Genomic DNA, 19,613 nt, shown 5'->3' with positions numbered 1-19,613 from the left:
CACTCCAAAAATGTACAAATAACAATTAAAAATAGATTGAAGCACAAGGTCGATGGAAAATGTTAATCTCTAGTTCAGTCTTATAAGAGATGCACTCAAAACTTCAGCAAATCTGTTAAAACTCAAAAGAGCAAACCTGAGGAGAAACTCCAAGCATTTGCCAAGATGGTTCAAGACAGGGAACATCAAAAATGCAACAAGGTTCCTCGCAGATAAAAAAAAACACAACGAGTGTTCTTAAGCCTCTTTACTTAATTGACGGGTGAACCGTAACCGAATTTCTGCAGGGAAAGCATATAAAATCCCCACCATTATGAGGAGAAACTCAAAATATCAGAACTTTCTCCTATAGAAAAACTGAATATAACAAGTACTACAAAGAAAAGCTGAAAAGCAAGCCCGGAAACTTTTTGGTAGTTCAAGACAACCCTCAAGATCAGACGCCAAACACTGGTTTCATGTGTTAAACAGGTTTGGGCTCCAAAACTCCGGATTGAGAGACTTAGTTTCTCGGAATGGTAATTTATCAAAACGAAATCATTTCCAACGAAAGTCCTGTACTCAAGCTGACTTATTGCAATGGACAAACATCCAGGAGTCAGACCAATCGGCATTGGTGAAACATTGCGAAGACTACTGGAGAAAGCAATGGATGATTTAACTGGTAATGACTTGGCTTATGCTTTTGGATCAGAACAACTTGGGGAGGAGTGTCATGTAGAATTGAGGGATCGATTCATGGACTTCGAGAGTCGTTTGATAAAAAGCAGTTGACTGGTTTTGGTTCTGCTACTTGGAGTACAAAAGCATAAAATTCTATAAATTGAAGTTTTGAACTGCTAAACACTAGGAGCCTTTGATCCACATTTTCCACTTTCCTGTACAAAAGTTACCAGGAGAGTTCTAAACTTGTGCTGGGCAATACTGACGTCTCTATGGGCAACGAAGAGGGGATAACTCAAGTTGACCCTCTTTGAAGGCTGTTTTATGGTGTTGCTCTTTTCCCTTTAACCAAAAAATTGCATAACCCGACAAAAAATACACTAAGTTTTTATGCAGACGACACGCAAAGTTCGTTGTAATGAAAAATGGCTGAGACAAATAGTTGATGAGGGGCCGAATTAAGGCTGCTAACCTGAGCCAAAAAAGAGCCTCCTTATTGTTCATCCAGACCAAGTTGATGGAGCCAAGCGTTGCTTCGAGCAAACAGGTTTGAAAATCGTAACCGAAACAGGTTATCTTAAAGTTTCATTGGCGATGAAACTACCTTGAAAGAAAATCTTCTCAAAAAAATTTTAAAAAATGACAACTAAATGATAAAAAATGGCTAAGATTTAACTGTTGAGCGCAGCAGCCAATTCTGTTCTCATGAGAAATTTTCGTTGTTCTTTAACTCAGTTCAGGCCCAATGAAATTTTTCTCAGGATTTCAAACACGATAGTAAAAATGGTAGAGCAATTTGAAAATTCCATGAAAGCATCCCTCTTGATTTTGGATTCTCATTTGAGTGGCACGAGATTGGACTTCAACGCAAACGAAAACAAGTTTTCAGCTTGAAAATGCGTCCTAGTGGACTAATACGATGTTAGAAAAAGCATGCACATCAAAGAAGAAAAGAATGGAGCGTAAATTCAAAACGGGAAACTCTTGTTGGTTATCAGAAAAAGTGTCAGAGACATTTTGTTTTGTTAAAGAACGAACTCCAGGATTCCATGGCGCTATGATACCCCTAACAAACGTTCCTGTAAAATGCGACAATTATGGTGACGATTTCCACTCTCAGCGTGCCTTAATCAGCAAAAAAATGAGGCCTGATTACAGAAACACATAATGAAACTAGAGATTTATTCGGAAACCTATCGTGCTCACACTCAAAAAAGCCAGTAATTCGCAAACATTCAGAAAATCAGGAAGCGTTAAGAGCCGATCTTCTCGTAAGAGGTATCTGGAGCCCGCAAGAAACTGCTTGGTTTGATAATCGTGTCACAGACACTGGGACAAAATTTTACAGCATCAGAAAACCACAGTATGTGCTTCTACTCCGTTTATTTTCATTGTTGACGGTATGTCGGCCAGAGAAAGCTAATTTTTTCTCAAAAGACTGGCGGCCATACCCGCATGCAAATGGGACAAACCATACAGCATTATCATGAACTGGTGTCAAACTGAGATTGAATTTTGCAATCTTAAGGGCCTCAAATCTATGCGTAAGAGGAACTAGAAACTAAATGAAGATCGTTTCCATATGAAGATGTAGCTTTCATACCTTCAAAAAAATCTTCTAAGTTCTAGTAGTAATCGGATAAAAGTCATTAATTATTTGGTACCAAATTTGAAAGGGCAGCGTACTTGTAGAATTGATGTCTACTGGCATGGATTCACAATCCTTTTTTGTGTGTCACCCAATTTTGACGCCAATTATTAGCGCTCTAATGTTTTTGTCACCCAAAGAGTGGGGCATCAAACTAGAAACAAATTGACGATGGTGCTTGCGCAAGCAGCTTAAAAGGCCTCAATATGAAAAGATCATCAATCGAAAAACAACAGTACGTATCCAGAAGAAAGCCCTGTAGCTATGTTAATTCCTCCAATTACAAGTTTTCGTTCTTACATGACCTTAGCGGGGAGAACAGAAGCGAATTGTAATTGAGGCCTACTTCTTGCTTTCTTTTCTTTGTGAAAAAAGAAACGCATTGCTAACATCAGATTAATAAAACTAATATTCTGTTGTGTTGATGACTAAAATAATGAAAACCAAGTTAATTGTCAACTTATTTGCCTAAACAATTAAAAAGTAAGAAAGTTGTAGAAATTGTCCGACAGCTGTTTTGTCTGTAAAACGATTGCTGTCTTCTTTTTTACTTTCAAGTGTGAACCCAAAAAATTGCATTAATTTTCCATTTTATTTGAATCGAATTGCTTATTATTGACGACAGAAAATAATTTTCATATTTGTGACAGGCAGGACACATTTAATTTGATAAATCTTCATGTGATGTTTTCCATTCTTTTATAGCGTCAGATAAATCTTCATTAGTCAGTAATCTCCTTCAAATCCCTCTTTGGCCAAGAAAAATCAACGTTCTGCAATATATATACTCTAGGTTCCTGACAAAACAATGCGCTCGGAGAAACTTAATTTTCGTCTTCTCTCAAAGCATTTAGATGTTCTTTATTGTGTTTCTATTCAACCAAGGCATTTTTGGACACTAACTTTGCACCAAAAAACCAAAATTTCATTACATTATAGAACACCTCCTTTAAAACTATTTGTATCTCTTTGCATTTTTATTTCTTCAACTAGGAATACATATGAAAAACATCACTTCCATTTCCGATGAATCAAATCGTTCTCGAATAATCTTCAACTGAGAGCTACATTCAAAGTTATCTATCTTAATCATAAATAAAGATCTATTTTATAGTCTGAAAAAATAGCATCACCAATTAACATTAGTTTTTTAAGAAAAAAAGAGTTAACGCAACTTTCAATTTGAGCTTTCTTTTTGAAAGACTCTGGACCTTCTTACTATACGAATTTATGTTACTTAAAATTTTTACTGTTCAAAACACATAAAAAAACAGAAAACGTAATTGTCGTAAGCTATTTAATTCTATAGGCTATTCTTATATTTCATGCAATCCAAACGTCAAAAATCTTTCCTTTCTAAAATCATTAAATTCATTTACCTAATTTTTTTTTAAAAAAATGCAATTCGATCGGAAATTGTAGGAGTGAACGAAAACAGATAAGTGATCGTGACGCCATATGGTTGTAAAAAATCTTGACGAAATAAAAACCATTAGGAGGCCGATCAATAAAAGCTCGCTATCACAGCTATTACTAAAAAAAACTAATTAACTGTATTAAATTAATTTATCTCTGCAAAGCGTATAAATGTGAAAAAACTGACTCTAGAAAAATTCCTTGCTCGCATCTTTGAAAAGAAAAACAGATTAAGCAAAAATAGTGTTACAATTCAAATAAATACAATAGTTTCCGTGGAATAGTAAGATTTTTTACATTTTTTACATACAATGGGTTTTTAACAGCACAAGATGTACAGTTGATCAATGAATGTTGGTTAGATAGCCTTTTGCAGTTTAAAATACATGATGTTCAAAAATTAATTTCAATATGTTGACTAGAAATTTTCTTTAAGACAACAAATTGCTTTCTTTTTTAGAACATAGTCAGGTTTTACTATCTAATAATCTATCTCTTGCATTTAAAACATTCTTTAGAGTAGAATTTGAAGAAGTGATCCCAAAAGCGGTCTTTTGTTGTAAGATCAGATAAAAATTACACAGAATTTGGGATTAACTTTTCTACTATTCCGTTAAATCTTGAGTAAAGATTTCTGATGAACGGATTGTGAACATTTTGTGCGAGCACGTGTCATCAATCCTCTTTGTTCATTTCATTAATTCAGTCAAGCGGGAAAACAATGAATTCCCGATTGAGGAATAAAACGAACTAATCGTCTTGAATTGCTGACATTTATCGCGTTACCAAATTAAATCTACATTAACACAAAGCACTAAAGCACAAACTATGAATTACACCTGTATTAGTGGCACCTTTTTCCCATCTAAATCTGAAACCATCGCAAACACAATCAAATCAAAATTTGAACCAATAAAACAGACAGAATCAATGAATGTATTCTGAGTACAAACCGTGTATATACAAACAGGAATTTGAAGATGAGCAAGGATTTAGGGGCAAGTTGGAAGCTGAAAAGAAGTGTGACGCATGAACAAATTGTTCATAATAGAAATCTCCATCTAAAAGGCGGAAGTGAGGTGGTAGACTACCATGCCTGTTTCTCAGAATGGTGCGACCCAAATTCGGTCTTCAGTCAAATATGGAGGTGAGTATCATTTAAATAACTTATGATTGGCTAACGGTTCTGCACTCTCATCAGCGGACGATGCAGAAAAGACGAAACATGACGTGTTTCAGGTGTTACATCATTAAATATTTGATATTTAGTTTCCACTATCTTCAAATTATGATATCTGATTTTCATTTGAAGCACTTATGTGCGAGTTTTAAAATACGAGATCTCAGTGCCAGATTCTAGAGTCCCAGTTCATCCCATATAGTGCCACATTTCAAAACTTGATAAGTGCGTGTTTCAAAAGAGGTTAGCAGACTCGGCTACCATTACATCAGGGCAATGCAAAGTAAGCCGATAGGCAAGCAAGCCGACAGAAAAGCAAGCCGAAAGTTATGTAATAGTTATGTAATCTATCAGAAATAATACATTGTCAGCCGTTACAATCAATACTGCGCGTAGTATTATAGTGCATAATGTATTCCAATGCACCAAAGAAACAAAAATGCGTCAATTTTTAGACATCTAGTGGGTACGGGCCTCAGCAGACCGCTGTCCATGGCCATGCCTCTCATCCGCTGTGGGATGTAATCCGGAAATAGCGGGCCGGTTATCGCGGCGAAGCCGCGAAGCGCGCCCACCGGCCCGCCAGTGGCAACTTAAAATACGGGTATCCGAAAATTTTTCGGCTTACTTGACCTCATTTTCAAAATTCGGCTTGCTTGCCTATCGGCTTGCTTGACCGCCACCATTACATCAATATTCCGACTGACATCTCAAACCTCTATGCCAGATTTTCTAGGTAACGTCATCACAGTCAAGTAACCAAATGAGTCTCGGTAGTGAGTCTTGTTAGTGTGCATGGTCAACTTAAGTTCCAGCTTCGCTAATTACCAAATTTTCTCGATAGTGAAAAAGATAGAACACAGAATCAGACAAACGAATCTAGACCAAAACGCAAATTAGCGCTAAAAATTAGCCATCTAAATATTTAAATTCATCCGCGTGATTAATTGTCATTGTTCACGGTGCTTCAAATTGAAGGCTTTGGTCAATTTTTTAACTCAAATATAATATAATTCCACAATTGACCTATTCAAGTGTTCATTGACAGTACCACTACATCATTCTCTCAATTTACATCTTCAACTGCGTTGTTGTCTTTTCCGTTGGTGTCACAGGCATCCATATGTTGAGTGAATTGATAATAGATTCAACCAATCAAAGCTGTCTCCTATCGTACAAAAATGCCCTTATTATACCTCGAATATCATCGGGTAGCTTATAGGAGTTTTCACAACTCTCCAACTCGAATCGTTGTCAGGACAAGAAAGCACCATCCTTAAATTAAAAAGATATTTCAGTTTTCACCTGGTATCCCCTTTCAAAAATGCACTCAGGCCAGCATTGGATAAGTAAAAAATAAGTCGATAAAAATTGGGTATTAAAAAAACTAAAGAAACCGTGAACATAAAAATTTAGAAATTAGTGATTGAATTCACAACAAGCAGAAAAACCGAAAAAAAGCCTCATTATTCGGGCTTTCGCATTATGTTGATGTCAAAATGTTTGATGACCAAAACAATTTTTTAAATTCAGGAACGGAATATTCTTTGAACTGAGGACTTTTTCTCTCCTCGATATCATTCATTAGCTGATTAAACATAGCCATGTATTCGTAAATACCATCAAAGTAACCGTGCAAACCAAAAAAAATGGATTTTCTAAAAATTTTGCTCTTTTTCAACAAAAAGTGATATCTGTTTTCTCAAATTTACAGCGCTTTCGTGCTAAGAATGATCTGTTAAATTGATTTCTAGATGATATAAAGTTTATTGAGGGAGAAGTCTCGGTGAAATACGAAAAACGTACTTATTCGGAAATCTGCACTGTTGTAAATTTTCAATTAAAATTTACTTTAACGAAATAATTTTTGCCTACAATGGTTTCAAAGGAAACAGTTGTTAGGAAAACTTAGTTGAGTTTTTTCCTGATGAAATGGGGGAACCTCAGTTGTTGAGGGAATCCAGAAAAGCCACTCAAATTATGTTAATTCCTCCAATTACAAGATTTTGTTTTTACCTGACCAAAGTGGGAAAACGAGAACAAATCACAACAAATGCCTACTTCGCATGTGGAGAAATGAAATGGACTGCTGATATTTGATCAGTTGGACTGTTGATCTGTTGTATTAATGACCATAATTCCAATAGCCTAATTAAATTTCAATTTTGCTATCAAAGAATAAGGTAGATAATTCATTCTAAAACCTATTTTTTTTTTATTTCTTTGGTCTCTATTTCTTTGGGAGGGATCCATATTGGAGGTACATGTGTTCACATTTTCGAAAAAAGGTTTATTATGGAAATATCAGTTTTTAAAGAGCTTTAATATTACACATCTTTCATCTTTCTAAAATGCCGAGGGATAAAATACAAAGACAACATAGCATTTTCTTGGAAATGTTGGAAGTCGTGAGATTAATTTAGGTCCAAAGCGACTCTTCAGCACAACATAGCACTGTGGAAACTAAAGCAGAATTACCCACCCAAACAGAGACCACATCAATTCCAATCCCCATGGGAAAACATGTACTCCAATCAGAAATCCACAAACAAAACGAAAAACGAACCCAAAGTTCGACTAAATCAACAATTGTACGTGCCTGAGCCCGATTACACCTTGCCGAAAAAACCCCCTTTTGGATGCAAACCAAAACTTCTGGAAGTTACGGCTTCAAATGACATCAGAATTGTCGATCCGGATTTACGAATAACAGTTCCAAGTGCAATTCGGAACACGAAACAAGTATCATTCGCAAAGAATGTGGAGCAATTATCTTATTCTGCAAAGCGAGGAGTGACCTTTTCAACAACGAAGACTTTGACCTCAGACAGCAATTTTACCAAAAGTTACAAATCACGTGACAATACTGAAACCGATATCTCAGTAGATACAACGCAAGAATCGAGTTAAACTCATTTTAATGAAGGACTTCTTTTCTGTTCCTAAATCTAATTGCATATTGACACAAAAATAAAAGCTCAGAAATACAAAGAAAAACTATTTAAATTTTGACCCTATAGCATTGCGAACTTCCGCCTGAGAAACTTTTGGCAGGTTGAGGACTATAAATGTACTCCAAATAATTAAGAAGAGGAAAGCCATGATAGACAAAAATCAACCCGCATCAGCAAACTGTAAAAAATATACAGTTTCTGCTTTGTTGTTTAAAAAAAATTTTTTAAAACAACATAGCAGAAACCTTTAATTTGTCAAAACAGAAACAAATAATTTAGCGCAGACTAGGCTCAATATTATTTAACAACTTCAATTTTATAATAGCATCGAAAACGTGAGCTCCATCTCATTTATTATAGCGAACAAACGCTATATCAGTCAGATCAATAAAAAAAGTTATCGAAAAAACAATTTATGGTTTTCATCACAGCAAAAAATTTTCACGATAAACTTACGCAAAAAATAACGACTTTTATAACCATCTACATTTTGACAGCCTAATGAGCTTTTTTTGTTTTTAAAGCAATTGATTTGCATTTGGAATACTAGGAGCATTTGCAGTACTTAAAGCAATTGATTTGCATTTTATTCTAAGACGGCAAATCATCCTTTTTTGGGCAAACAAGAAAATTCAATGAGCAAATATCTGAGCACTAAACGAATCCTGCACTAAGTAATGCGAGGTTAGAATACTAACTATTCTCCAACTCTTTCAAAAGTTCAAAATGCAGCGATAGGCTTTTCCCTGAGCAAAGTTCTAAAAATTTGTTAACGATGACAACTGCAGAATTTTATGTCTAAAAGCTTAACCAATTCATTTTTTTTGCCGATCTATAAATTCATCGTACAGGGTTGTGAGTGGCATCCTTAGAAAGCTTGTCAACCGAAGAATATCAATTTGAAAAGAATTTTTTTAATTTTGTTTATTTCGAGGAGTTCGGAGGTTTCAAGTTTTGTTGAAGCTTAGACTCACCAGAAATGTTTGTTCACATTTTTGGTAATTTTTGATGGAATTTTGATCGAATGTCAAAAATTTAATCGATAATCTCCCTGCTTGTAAGTTCGAAACAAAAAGGAGTCGCTGCTTTGTTCAAACCCACACATTTGGGTTTAATTCTAGCTAAAATTTTGAAATTTCTGGAATTTTCACATATGCTTCTTTATATGCTTCTTGAGCCCACTTTGTCCAAATTGACCGGAATTGTTCCAAAATGTTAAAATTTACTGATATGACATTCTTTTACTCAGATGAGCGCAATTTTACCTCCGCTTCTGAGGAAAAAGTTCGGGAACAAACAATTTGGCGGCCTTTCGCTAATTTAAATCCATATTTATCAAAATAGCATCATTTATTTTTGATACATTAAGATTTTGTATGCCAAAACAATTATTAGAATAATTTGAACAATTACATTTTTGAACAGCCGCGCGGCGACAGCAAGGCCAGTTTTAGTCTGTTCGTTAATTTTGGCAATTAATGAAGATTCGGACTTTATTTTCTTTCTGACCTTCAAATTATCTTTTTGATTTTTTTCATCCCAGCTGCAAAAAGTCTGTTTTCCTGCAAAGGTTCAATCAATCCAGGATCCCACTTTTGTTCCAACTTGGCACCCGTATGACTATTATGTTTTCTGAGTCAAGTTCATGGTTTTTTAAGGCCGCGAGAAAGAGCTTTGGTAAATTTTTGAATAATTCTTGGAGTTTTACCAGCATTTGTTATTCTTAGTCTTATGAGTGAGTATAATTAATAAAAGTTCAGATTCGCTATGCGTGGAGCTATAATTGAAACTATCCAATAATTCCTTCGACACCTATTGGCTTTTCGCTATTATAACTCGAGAATTATCCAAGGTTATTTTTTTTACATTTTGAATTTCTGTCAATTAAGCTAATTCTTTAATATTTTGAAGTATTTGTTTTATCGAGCGAACAGCAAAAACAGCAATAGTCTAATCGTGGAATTGTACTCTCCGAAAAATTTTCGGATTGTAATGGGCGCTAAACTTTTTAGTAAAACTTTTGCCTTTTTGTTTACTTTCATAACAACTGAAAACCAGAATGACTTTGAATAAAAGCTAAGTTTCCGACAGAACAAACAAAGGCCGATCGATGTACATACATTATAGTTTCAGTTGATAGCTAAAAGTTTTTTGATTTCTAGATTGTGTTTGCATGTAAAATGATCGTGAAGATTTGAGGTCAGCCTGTATTCGTTATCTTGCAGTACTTAAGCTTGTCTTACTAATAATGGGTTCATATGGCTACCTCCGCAGCTCCGAGTTAATCAAATTAATTGCAATTTAATTGCAAGTTTATGAAATCTGAATTTTATGAAATTGCTTTAAAAGAAATTAAAAGTTTTTGAACTTCGCAACATTTTCTGTCACCTTAACGCATAGTCTCATCAAACAGAGAGGGTCGCAACTTTTTTCAAGTGCAGAGCATTTTAAACTTTCTCAAGCCATTTTTTTGTATTTTTTGAACTATTTTCATTTTTGAGGTGCTTTTCTCTTGTCTTGTCAAAATATCACATTAACAAGTCATATATCAAACATTTATGACTACAAGAGTAGGCGCAATTGATTACATCTAATGTTTAGTAGATATTTTACGATGTTACGGCTTCGATACCTTTTTCTCGTAAAAATTTTTTGACTCTGTATTTTTTACTGTTTGCAGTCGTATAACATTCTGGACAAAAACAGCTCTCAACGGCTTACTAACGAGGCATTAATGAAGCTATTTTATGATGTCAGGTGATAGCTAATTGTTTTCATGACCTCAAAAATAATTGTTTTCAAAAAAATATCATCGTACTTTTTAATTTGCTTTTTTTCTTTTTGTCTAATTGATATTCAATCTAAATAAAGACAGTTCCCATAACTTTTGTTGTAAAACGTTAGCTATTTTTGTTTAATTCAGGTTCTATCTGTTGCTCCTTTGACTAAATAAGTTTTTTTTTAAAAAAAAGATGAACATTGAGTTTTGGTAGTAGTTAATGATTGTTACTTTTATTTGATTTGGTTGTTTGTAATGTCTTGTAATGTTTGTAATCTCTCTAATGGCAGGTATCATCCGCCTTCTAATGAGTCACTATTTTATTTCTTTAATAGTCTAGATTTTGAACCGATTTTTTAAATAGATACACCATTATTTTCGAACATTTCGAAAAATGTGGATGAGCGGGGTCGGAATATTATGTCATAACCGTATTACCAAGCCTCCTTGTACTATCTATTCTCCAATTGTGTCAGAAGTTCAAAATACTGCATGAGGTGTTTTCTGAACAACAAAAAAGCGTCTTAGTATTGGTATTGTTTTTAAGACGTCTTTGAAGAAGAGGGGTCGACAAAATTACACGGCTTAAATTTATTCATTTATCAGGTCTGCTAAGGAAGATATCTGCACGCTATAATCAATCAAATATGACATTTCTTTTGTTAACGCCATAAAGAAATTAGTGTTTGAAAGTGGAAAATAGACTACAATGGTACAGAAGTTGCTAAAAGGTACATAGGTAAACAAAAAGGCAAAATAGAACGGGCCAGTAAAGACGTTAAGACGCTCGGAAATAGTCTAACACTTTCAGGTTGGCTTGGAGCGATTTATGAGATCAAATTTGGTTCAAATGCAACACAAACTAACATAATTGTTTATATCACTGCACAAAATATTCCATTAAAATTGTAGTCCTTAACAAATCGGGTAAACTGCTCACAATTGAATGACTCGTGTAAAGTGTTCCTAATCAGCCAATGAAGGTTTCATTGATTCTCCTTCGAGCCCCACTTGGCTGTAGGCCCGTTAATTGGAAACCACTGAAACTTTTCACTCTCCAAGTAAGCGCCAATTGCGGGCAACTTCTCCACGTTTTCTTTGAACAACTTCAAGTTAGGAAACCCAGACAAAAAACCTTCCTCAAGACATTCGTTCATGTCTAGAACTGACCACAAGTAGAAGTCGCCGATAAATATATTATCTCCAGTTAACCATTTGTGATTGGCTAGTTTCAGCTCGAAGTGGGGTAAAATTTTGTTCACATCAGTAAAATATTTCGCCTTGCAGTAATGTTTCCTTTTCCTTATTTGAAATTTTTGATTCATTGCGTTTTTGTAAATTTCTAACCGACCAAAAACATCAGTCTTTTCAAGACTATAATCAATTAAAAAAAACTAATTAACGTGTCTTTTAAAGCTTGCAAAAACAAAGTTATTGTTGAGGGAAAAGGAACATATCCAGGTAGCAAATGCTGTTTAGTAAATTAGACAGGGGCCTTAAATGGAAGAAATTCAGTCGTTCAAATCTCAGTGCATCCTTGTGCATCAATCCCCCAATCCATTTCTTAATGACATTTTTGATGAAAGCGTTTATTTCATCTTTTCAAATTTGAAAACAAATTTGCTGAATCTAAATGATAAATATTCATTTAAATTTTAAAAAACCTTTTCATTGAGCATCTTATAAGATAATAAACGGTATAAATTCCAGTATCCCTGAAGATTTGCCAATTTAAATGAACTGACCCCCCCCCCCCCCCCCCCCCCCAGTACTGTGTGCATCTTAAATATGAAGGTCTTTCGCTTGCATTTTAACAATTGTGCCAAAACGTTTTTCCAGGCTGGGAATTGAACCCCTATAGGATAAAGGGTTTTTTTGGCAGAAATCGGCCAAAATCTGTTTGACAGACTCACTCATTTTTCAGCAATACTGTCTTATTTATAATACAGCATACAGGATTACTGTTCCTACCTTGTTCGCTTCGAACCCATCACGATAACAAAGCGACGCAAACTTCATTCGGATATCTCGTATATTTTCCACAATTTCTTCCTCTTTCGCCATCTCTTCGTTAGAACCACGTCCAAATAATTTATATTTCCGTCCAATATATTTCATAATCGGCAAAGTTTGGGTTAGCTTCAAGTTCCCGTCGATAAGATAGGGAAGGTTGGGAAAATCTAACCCTAGACAATCTTTGTCAAGTTCTGTCCATTCGTTGAATGTTTCGACATCATAAATTTTCTTTTCGTATGGTACTTTTAAGTACTCCATGATTAGATAAATTGGCTCGGCAATCCCACGTATATTCCAATAGCCAACTAGCGGAGCCATTTAAGTTGTATATGAGGCGATTGATATTTAAGTAAGATTACGATAAGTTGATATTTGATTTGTTTGTTATTGTTTACTCTATTGAACTTACCTGAACTTTCTCGCAAGTCAACTACGAAATTGATAAATTCATTTTTCAAACAATCAAACTTTTACTTCCGGGTATGGAAGCAACTGATAACACTTCCATTATAAAATTGGTGATTTTTTAAAGTTTCAATTCCCGAATAAATCCATCTTAAAGGGAAGGTCATCTGGAAAATGACGATACTTAGATGAAAAATTATAAACTGTTGATCCAACACACTTTACAATTACTGTAGAAATTTCCTTATGCTTCGATGTGTTGAAACATTTTGCCGGAGGTACAAAATAACCATTTATACACCCTAATGAACCTAAAGCTACAGATGAATTGCAGGTAATCTTTGAAATTGTATGCATGTGCATAAGTTTCTCATTTCTCGGAAATTTCTCAATCAGCCAACCAAGTTCATTTAAGAGAGAAGTTTGTTCTTGCTAACGGGAGTACCGAAATAAATAGAACATCAAAATTTGTAGGTCACCAGCTTGACTTAACATTGCATTTAATTTTGCTCTGCTCTGAATCTAGAGCAACCGATCTGGAAATATCTCGTTTAAAAATCCAACGTTCTATCGCCTTTTTCACCTCTCGTCAAACCAAAAACAGAACTCCTTTTCCTCAGATATCTCAACAAACAGTCGAAAGGAGTTTTCTTCAACAAAATCAGCTCGATATTTCTTGTGTATGGTTTGCTCGGGCAACAATATAGCGTTAAAGGATATCGCAGAAGACTAAAATTATTAACAAGTGCAAACTGAACCCAACAATTCTCATATACTTTAATAGCATCGTACCAAATCGCTTATATCAATTATCACCCTTAAGAAATTAAATTTCTCTTTTCAGAATTTTAAAGCTGAAAGAATAGGCTATTTCAGGTTCGATTTCAGTCCAAACATTGATCTTAACAAATTAAAGCAATATACTATGGCAGAAAATACAGCATTATAATGAAAATCAACAAGGCGGCTCGTTAATGTGCGTTCGCACATGATGTTCCGACCCGCGCTCATCTATATTTTTGACTAAAATGTCTTTTGACCAACATTTTTGACAAAGAGATAATCAAACGACGTGATCTTTACAACGAGATCTGCCATTAAAAAGACTACGAGAAAAAAACAACAACAAAAAAGCAAAAACAAAAACAAAACTCAATATCTAAAAAACACTTAGTAACAACGTCAAATTACAATCAGACAAAACCCTAGCGACACAGATTTTCTTTTTCCTAACTCAAACAGCAGATGGGATTTATCATAATGAGAACCGGCAACAAGTCAACAAAAAGAAGAAATATTGATGCGAATTTAAAAAATCAATAAACATTTGTTAAACCAAATAATTTCAAAAGTATTCAAAATCATTAAAAATCATTAGCTTTTAGCAAAATAATTCTTGATAATTTTGTTAAAAAGTCAGAATGAAACCAATAGGTCCTGTCTTTGGTTAGACAAAGCCATAGGAACTGACTAAAGATGTAGAAAAGCTCAAAAAAATACGAACAACAAATTACAAACATTGCGAAAACACAAATTAGTGAAGCCATTAAAATCATTAGCTATTATCTGAATATTAAGTCTTTTCTATATGTACTAATTCAACTAAAAAGATGCTGAATGAAGAAATAAGTTCAATCGGGCCATATTTGAAAATCATTGGGATCTGTTATTACGCGATTGTGCTAAAGGAAGAGAAAAAGAAACACAAATACACCACTCACATAACTTTATGAAAACGCATATTGTCAAACAAACAAAACATAAGTAACGTCATGATATCAGTAAATCTGCTATTTTTTAAAATACAAGGAATTTTACTGGACTTCTCAATGATGAGAATGAGTTACAAGTTGACGAAAAGAACAACAGGCTGAAAAAAAATGAAAAATCCTGAAACATCTGAAAAAATGTGAAATCTGAAAAAATCTGCAATCCTGAAAAATGTTTGGTATCCTAAACTTTAAGACTATTCGCTATAAACTGATTGCTTCGGGTAGAATCATTCATTCAATCGTCAATTACAAGCTTATGACGCCGGTCAGCATTTAATGGCTACCTAAAGAATGATAAAAAAAACAGGCAAAAACAACAAATTAAAATCAGCGAGAGATATGTCGAAGCCGTTAAAAAATGAACTTTTTGGTAAAAACTTTTCTACTTTCATTTAATTTCTCAACGACTATGGGATTGTTCAATTAACAATTTGACTCCAATAAACAACAAACTTGAACAAATACATTAAAACCACGAAATTTTAGAGAAAACCCGTAGTCGCAACGCCATTAAAATCAATAGCTCTCAAAGGAAGCTAATAAATACGCCAGGTTACTCCTAGGTGAGATGACAAAGACGTTTGTCATTCGCAAGTCATCAATAAGACTTCAGGATAAGTCATTGACTATGAAAACAACAACAACAAAAACAGGCAAAAATCCAAAAATTAAGTAGAAAAGTGTGAGAAGTGTCGAAGCCATTTAAACCATAAGCTTCTCTGTGAAAGATTTATGCATGATCCATTGAAAGTCTTCTTTAAACCAATGCAACTATCAATATTAGGATAATGGGTTAGGACTCTAAAAGGAACCAACCAAAATTACAAAAAAAAATAAATCTAAAAATTTTTCAAAAAATTATGAAAACTCGTGCATCGAAGTCATAACACCAGTAGCTGGAATATAAAATGGCTAACTAAGTTAATTTTGGTTCAAGTAGAATGGAAAGGGATCCGGTGATTACTGAGACTGAGATACAGTACACGAAAATATGCTTAAGACCGGTTGATGTTAAATAAATTTCTCGAAAAAAATCATTTTTAAAGTCTCAACAGTCATTAAATTCAATAGCTTTCAACGGAAGTCAATAAATACGCTCAGTTATGACTTGATTGGAAGACAAGAATACTTGTCAAACATAGGGTATCAATAATACATCACAATAAGTCTTATGACTATGGAAACAACAAATAATACAGGCAAAAATCAAAATAATCAGCAGAAAAGTGCAAGAAAGTGTCGAAGCCATTTAAACCATAAGTCTTTCACTGAAAACTTTATCTATGATCCATTGAAAATGTCCACTAAGCCAATGGGAGATATCACATTATGGGACATATCAGGATAATGTGATAAGATTTCAAGAAGATCCATTAGTACGAAAACATCCAAAAGTTTTTTGAAAAATTTTGAAATTTTGTTGCATTGAAGTCATATAACAAATAGTTAGAAGATAAAACCCTTAGCCGCCAGATTAGTTTTGGTTGCAGTGGAAAGGAGGAGGGTACTGTCATTACTGAGACTCACTTACAATTCACGAAAATAAGTTTAATGATATGTTAAAGTTAAAAAAAAAATTCGCGAAAAATCAGTTTTTAAGTCTTAACAACCATCAGCTGTCCAGTGAAAGCTCTAGATAGGTTCACTTAGTGCTCACTTCGGAAACTATTGCACTTTTTTACAACGGGTTTAAGCCATAAGACTCCACAAGTTTAGTAAAACCTCAAATAGAAAATCAAAAATTCATTTAAAATTACGAAAACTCAGAGTCGAAGCCAAAAAAAACCCGATTGATTCTTTGAAAGCAAATTTTTTGTTCATTGGGCTTCATAAAACTGTAATTCAGTTTGTCATAATGGGAAATTGATATGAAAAGTGACTAGTCTCTAGGTGACTTGAGAAAACAAAGAAAAATATTAAATTTCTAGGAAAAGAGCTCTCAAATAGAATTTGAATTTTTTTGATAGTACACTTTCCTCTAAGACCAGAACTAGTCTTTTATCGACTTTCGTTCGTCTATTAGGAACTGAAAATTGATTGAATTTGTGGCGTGAAATGGAATTTTGAATTAATATTTTTATTAAAAGGTCTTAATTTGAAGAAAAATTGTACTAAAAGTGAACAAAATCATGCCAAATATCCCGTTGTTCGCACAAAACTTCAACCCCCGATAAATCCTCGAAAAAAACGAAATTCAAAAAAATCTTTTTAGTTTCCAATTCTACGCTGGACGAGCTTTTTAATGATACCACTCACAATTCTCTACGATGAATATATCGATCGGCCAAAATTGACTGAACAAAAAAAACCCATTTGAGTATATAGTTCCTCCCCCCACAAGTGGGGTCGGATCAAAAAGATCGACGTTACACTAATTTCTGTTCAAATAAGTACCAAATGTGGCATTTTCATATTGTACTGTTTCCTTAAAATTTGCGTCAGATACTTGAAAAGTGTTTCGCGGGCAAAAACGAATTCCGCCGTTCTGACTCGAAAAAAAAACTTGAAAAAAAGTATCATTATTGTCGTCAATTATTAATTAGCTAGCTTAGTCGTCAGTTAACTAGCCCAGACAGTTAGAGCGACCGAACATAGGAAAATCTAGCTTTTCTTAAGAAAATAACACAATTCATTGAACGACTTAGTTGCGCGTGACGGGGAAATAAGTTTGTGTGACAGGACAACATTTATAGAGCACAGGGCGAGTACATGATCAACATCTCCGCGCTCAGTGGATTCGAAAGTTTTTGTTGTTTCAAGTATTTGATTGAACATCTCCTGTTCTCCCGGCTTTGATCAAGTTTTTACCAACTTTTATCAGGACAATTGACATCGATTGATTCAAGCGGCTGACTGCAATGGGTCCATCGGACACGGAACTCCTATCAATATATTTAGTGACAAATTTTGCACTATGTGTGGATAGTTAAAACCAGTCTTCAAAACAGAAATGTCTACGGAACACCCGTTTAAAAAACTATTCTACAACGCTTCTTAGAACAAATAAGCATCTATACATCTAGTACGCAGTAGTAATGATCTCGTCTGCCTCTCAAACTTCACCTGATAATCCTATAAAAAAATTTTTCGCAACTGAATTGAAGGTTTGTGAGGAATGATTTGCCTAATACAATCGATAATCTCAATTTGTGCTGAGAGAACTCGTTGTTCAGAGCTTCTTGATTAATGTTCTCTTCCAATAACCTTCAAATGTTCAAGAATCAAACAGAGATTTTTCATTGTGTTTTAACAGTATCGTCCACAGTTCTAACTGCCAGTCCAGATTCATCTAACTATGACTCTATTCGGATCGCTGTAAATTTCTATTCAGTGGAGCTGAATAGCCATCTAGCCATCAATATCTTCCTGTTTACATTTTCCCGAAAAGTATTAGTTCCACATGTAATTTGAAAAAAAAAAATAAACCGACCGATGTTGGATGAATTGCCATCGAAAGATAGGCGGGTGCAATTTAATTTAGAGGGGGTGTAGCTAAGAAATGTTTTAAAGGCGCAAAAATCCGACCCCACAGAGGTTCGAACCAGTTCCCTCCATGTTAGCAGTCTGGTATCATAGTCACTCACCCACACAGCCTTGGATGCCTTTTCTCTCGCAATCGCTTTCACACGAATTTTATTTCAGGACGCGAGCGACTTCGATGCCTCAAAAATCAAGAACTGAAGTATGAAAAAGTCACTCAAGAAGTCACAGAATGTTTTAGAACAAAAACAAAAAACGGTCAAGCGAAAAATTTGTATAAAAGAAGACAAACAGGTTCACAATAATCGATCTAAACGTTGTTCGAGAGCCATTGTAACAAATAGAAAAAAACTTCCCATCCGCATCGAATATATTTTTATACATACTACGAAAACGTCACAGTCAAAATATCAACACCGGTAAATTATAGACTACAACAAGTCTTGCATCAACGGAACTTTCCTTGAACAGCTACGAATCTAATAATGTTCTTTAACAGCAAATAATTATATGAGGTCAATAACAGCCAAAAACAGATTCAAAGAAGAAAACCACACGAAAATTAAGGGCATTGAAGAAGAAAATTGAAGAAAAAATAAACAAAGAAGAAAATTAAGTGCATTGGGGATTAATATTTATTCAAAAAAAAAAACTGATTGAAAGTTTGATGTACGTTAACACTAAAAATAACTTGTGATCGTTTTTGAAATGTGCGTTTTAGAAAACTATTATTTATATAGCGCTTTAAAAATTATAGAACTTCTGTCTTTGCCACTTAATCTTTTTCATTAAACAATACTGTGACCAAAACTGTATTTAAATGATTCAACAAAAAAATTGACGAATGCTTAGTACAAAAATACTTTTGTGAATTGTCTTCACACTTAATTTTTTCCAATGAGCACCTAAAAGAGCATGAAAATAAGAAATCCTATAAATTCGAATGAACTGCGTTGTCCTAATCTTAAGCAAATAAATTTTTGACTAAAAATTATGGGGACGTTTTTCTACACTACGCGCACCCCCGCCACTAGTATTGATGCACGTCTCTTACATAGACTACTTACCTTTCTCTGAATAATGATGAGATCACAATTAATTTTTTCTTCAACCTCTCCGCAATCAATTTAGGGAAACCTATAAGTTCTAATTGTCCTTTGAAAAATGAGACCTTTCAATTCTATGCATAATTTCATAAAAATGGCTTCAAGAAAAAAGTTATTATTTTTGTAAATCTGAATTACGTTAAATTCGATTAAGTTTCAACGGGGCATTCAAAGAAGTGCTTCTCATACCATTT

General features: G+C 34.3%; 3 protein-coding genes across 3 annotated transcripts in view; 2 read left to right on the top strand and 1 right to left on the bottom strand.

Annotated features, from left to right (window-relative positions):
- Nucleotides 1-19,613, top strand: part of LOC142353713 (importin-8-like) — a 371,797-nt gene that overhangs the window by 69,949 nt on the left and 282,235 nt on the right. The gene's annotated exons all lie outside the window — the stretch shown is intronic.
- Nucleotides 4,433-7,912, top strand: LOC142353093 (uncharacterized). The gene is made up of 2 exons (XM_075405288.1): nucleotides 4,433-4,874; nucleotides 7,331-7,912. Exons 1-2 carry the CDS (start codon nucleotides 4,708-4,710, stop codon nucleotides 7,815-7,817), a joined length of 654 nt encoding a protein of 217 aa, XP_075261403.1. The 5' UTR covers nucleotides 4,433-4,707; the 3' UTR covers nucleotides 7,818-7,912.
- LOC142353141 (glutathione S-transferase Mu 2-like) lies at nucleotides 11,499-13,043 on the bottom strand. Its single transcript, XM_075405349.1, has 2 exons — nucleotides 12,612-13,043; nucleotides 11,499-11,920 (listed from the first exon to the last, which is right to left on the bottom strand). Exons 1-2 carry the CDS (start codon nucleotides 12,972-12,974, stop codon nucleotides 11,627-11,629), a joined length of 657 nt encoding a protein of 218 aa, XP_075261464.1. The 5' UTR covers nucleotides 12,975-13,043; the 3' UTR covers nucleotides 11,499-11,626.

Source organism: Convolutriloba macropyga, chromosome 14 (genome assembly GCF_964194025.1).
Source record: "Convolutriloba macropyga chromosome 14, txConMacr16.3, whole genome shotgun sequence".
NCBI lineage: Eukaryota > Metazoa > Xenacoelomorpha > Acoela > Convolutidae > Convolutriloba > Convolutriloba macropyga.
Note: the sequence above shows the minus strand (reverse complement) of the source record. Positions and strands in the feature narration are given on the sequence as shown.